The 3,000-nt window shown below is 52.2% G+C and overlaps 1 protein-coding gene across 1 annotated transcript in view; it reads left to right on the top strand.

The window, feature by feature from the left end:
• Positions 1 to 379: 379 nt before the first annotated feature.
• Positions 380 to 3,000, top strand: part of LOC133120032 (GON-4-like protein) — a gene marked incomplete at both ends in the record, with an annotated part of 7,471 nt that continues 4,850 nt past the window's right edge. Inside the window, 7 exons of the mRNA XM_061230169.1 lie at positions 380 to 508; positions 917 to 1,158; positions 1,659 to 1,733; positions 1,907 to 1,957; positions 2,099 to 2,149; positions 2,344 to 2,439; positions 2,691 to 2,804. Coding sequence (XP_061086153.1) covers positions 380 to 508; positions 917 to 1,158; positions 1,659 to 1,733; positions 1,907 to 1,957; positions 2,099 to 2,149; positions 2,344 to 2,439; positions 2,691 to 2,804 — 758 coding nt within the window. The remainder of the gene's footprint in view (positions 509 to 916; positions 1,159 to 1,658; positions 1,734 to 1,906; positions 1,958 to 2,098; positions 2,150 to 2,343; positions 2,440 to 2,690; positions 2,805 to 3,000) is intronic.

The following is a 3,000-nucleotide window of genomic DNA, read 5'->3' as shown; positions in this document are numbered from 1 at the left end:
ATTTGGTAGCCAATTGGACCCCGTCTGATTCAATTAGAGCCAGTATTAGATACACCGCCCACACCCCATCCCTTGGCGGCCAACGGGAGAGCGACACGCCTTCTTCAAGCCGTCTCGCCTCCCAAGCTGTAACCGTGATTCCGAGGTGCCCGAGGTGCTATGTTTGTGCGGCTATCTACTAACCCTGCCAAGTCCCTCCCTCTGGAGCAGCGAGCCAATTATTGCTGCTCCACGTGAGCCGGCCAAACTTGGCTTTTGGCAGGACCGAGAATCGAACCCCACAATCTCATTTTCTTCTTTTAACCCATGATAGAGTGAGCTTATTTGCACATTTGCGCTCTTAAATGTTTTTAAATGTTTTTAAATGTTTGTATCCCAGTCCAGGCTGGCGTAGCTCCGTCTCCAGGTGAGACAGGAAGTGGGAAGGATGCTGAGCTGTGCTCCAGCCCCTCACAGCGCCCCCTGCTGGCCCAGGAGGACAGTGACATGAGCCTGATCATTACCCTGGGTGAGACCCTTCAGTATATGCAGCAGACCTGGGTCAAATACAAAACCGTTTTGGATTCAAACACTTTACACTTCACGGAGCTCGTGTGGTGTATCGTAACCTGTGATATACTCTCAGACAGTGCAAACCCCAGCTTCTGGTCCTTAAGGGCCTTTTCCACAAAGCAGGGTTAGGGTTAGACAGAAATTAGACGGTGTTAGAGAGGTAACTACATAGAGTAAAACCTGGACCTTTTTGCTTCAGCCCATGTTCCAGATTTAGTCAGTGCAGTTATCTGGCTGAATCCATAACCCTGCTTTGTGTGACCCTGCATTCACACGGTGTGTCTGTTCCATTGATTGAACTTGTTATTGGGTCAGTAAATGGTACTGAAGTGATCATTTTTAATAAAGTTTATGATGTTGACAGAGGACGAGCAGCGAGGGAAGAGACGCCGGAGGAAGAGGAGGGGCGGGGCGAAGAGGAAGAGGGGCGTGGCCTGCGGGGAGGTGGGCGGGGCGGGGGGCTCTGTTTCGGGGCAGGAGGGGGGGTCAGAGGGCCTGGAGGAGAGTCAGATGGAGGTGGAGATCGACAGACAGCTGGACAGAGAGCTGGAGAGCAAGTCCCGCCAGCACAACCTGACCTCCGCCAACGTGCGCAACATCATCCATGTGAGTCTGCCACGCGCCACGCCCGGACTGAGTCTGTGACAATTACTCACTCACTCACTCACTCACTCACTCACTCACTCACTCACTCACTCACTCACTCACTCACTCACTCACTCACTCACTCACTCATGCAGTCATTCAGTCCCTTATTCACTCACTCACTCGCTCTCACACACACCCACACACTCACTCTCACACACACACACTCACTCTTCCACACACACACTCACTCTTCCACACACACACTCACTCTTCCACACACACACTCACTCTCCCACACACACACTCACTCTCCCACACACACACTCACTCTCCCACACACACACTCACTCTCCCACACACACACTCACTCTCCCACACACACTCACTCTCCCACACACACTCACTCACACACACACACACACACACACACACTCACTCTCACATTCACACATGGGAATTGAACCTGCAGTCTTCATCCACTTCCCTAACCACCACACCGCCTCTTCCTTTCCCCACAGGAAGTCATCACCAACGAGCACGTGGTGGCCATGATGAAGGCGGCCATCAACGAGACGGAGGCCATTCCGGTGTTTGTGAGTCTCCGTGGTTTTTTCACTTTGGACCTGGGAATAACAAGGGGATAGCACACTGCTGTTTTTTATGGATATTTAACAGGAGTGGAGAATTGTTTTCAAGGAAACGCAAATGCAGTCTCAGAAGGTTGCAAACCATTAAAGGAACCTCTCCTCTCCCTTGTTTCCGTCAGGAACCCAAGATGACCCGCTCCAAACTAAAGGAAGTGGTTGAGAAAGGAGTGGTGAGTTCCTCCCTAGAGAGGCTGTGCTTTTGTGACCGTTGCATTTACTTTAATGTCAGTGCTAGGTAGATGAAACACATCTTGAACGTTGAGGTGACACTGACCCTGCAGTTTGAATTAAACTGAAGGCGTGTCTTTCAGGTGATCCCTACCTGGAATATCTCCCCCATGAAGAAACCCAACGAGCTGAAGGTGTGTTCTTCCTGCCTTCCCCTTTATCCACAATGCAACTCTGCATTAGTAAAAGAAGGCACATACTGTAGCATTGAAACGCACACCACCCATACAGAAATAATGGTGTCCTTGATCTGGACAAAGATCATGTATCATACAAATAATTTTGCCCCCCTGTCTCTCTCTCACCCTGCCAAACTGCCCCCCCTCAGCGCCCCCAGTTTGTGGACATCCCACTTGAGGAGGAGGACTCCTCCGATGAAGAGTACCGCCCTGACGAAGACGAGGAGGACGAGACGGCCGAGGAGGTGAATCTCCCTTTCTCAGAAGTCAATGTTCTGACTTTACTCTGACTGCCTTCTGCTAGTGCTCACCAAGCTATACCAGCAATGTTTATTGAGCCAAATGTGGTGAGCACAAATGTTTATTGAGTCTCAGCCGTGAAAACGTTATTCTACCGGTGTAGTGTGGACCAGTGTGGACGGTACCAGTTGTCAAGTGTATTCTAGAAGCTTCTGTCCCCCCCGTAACCATAGTGACGGTTGTTGGGGTGTTTCAGACGTTTTTGGAGAGTGACATCGAGAGCACGGCCTCCTCCCCCCGGGGCAGCAGGGGGGTGCTGGCCCGGATGGTCGCCGAGGGCGACGAGGACAGGAGCTGCAGCCCTATGCAGGTAACCGACAGATCACCTGCACAGGTAACACACCTGGGCCAACGGGTCACCTGCACAGGTAACACACCTGGGCCGTCGGGTCACCTGCACAGGTAACACATCTGGGCCCACGGGTCACCTGCACAGGTAACACACCTGGGCCAACGGGTCACCTGCACAGGTAACACACCTGGGCCGTCGGGTCACCTGCACAGGT

The sequence above is a fragment of the Conger conger genome, unplaced genomic scaffold, assembly GCF_963514075.1.
Source record: "Conger conger unplaced genomic scaffold, fConCon1.1 SCAFFOLD_249, whole genome shotgun sequence".
Taxonomy (NCBI): Eukaryota; Metazoa; Chordata; class Actinopteri; order Anguilliformes; family Congridae; genus Conger; species Conger conger.
Note: the sequence above shows the minus strand (reverse complement) of the source record. Positions and strands in the feature narration are given on the sequence as shown.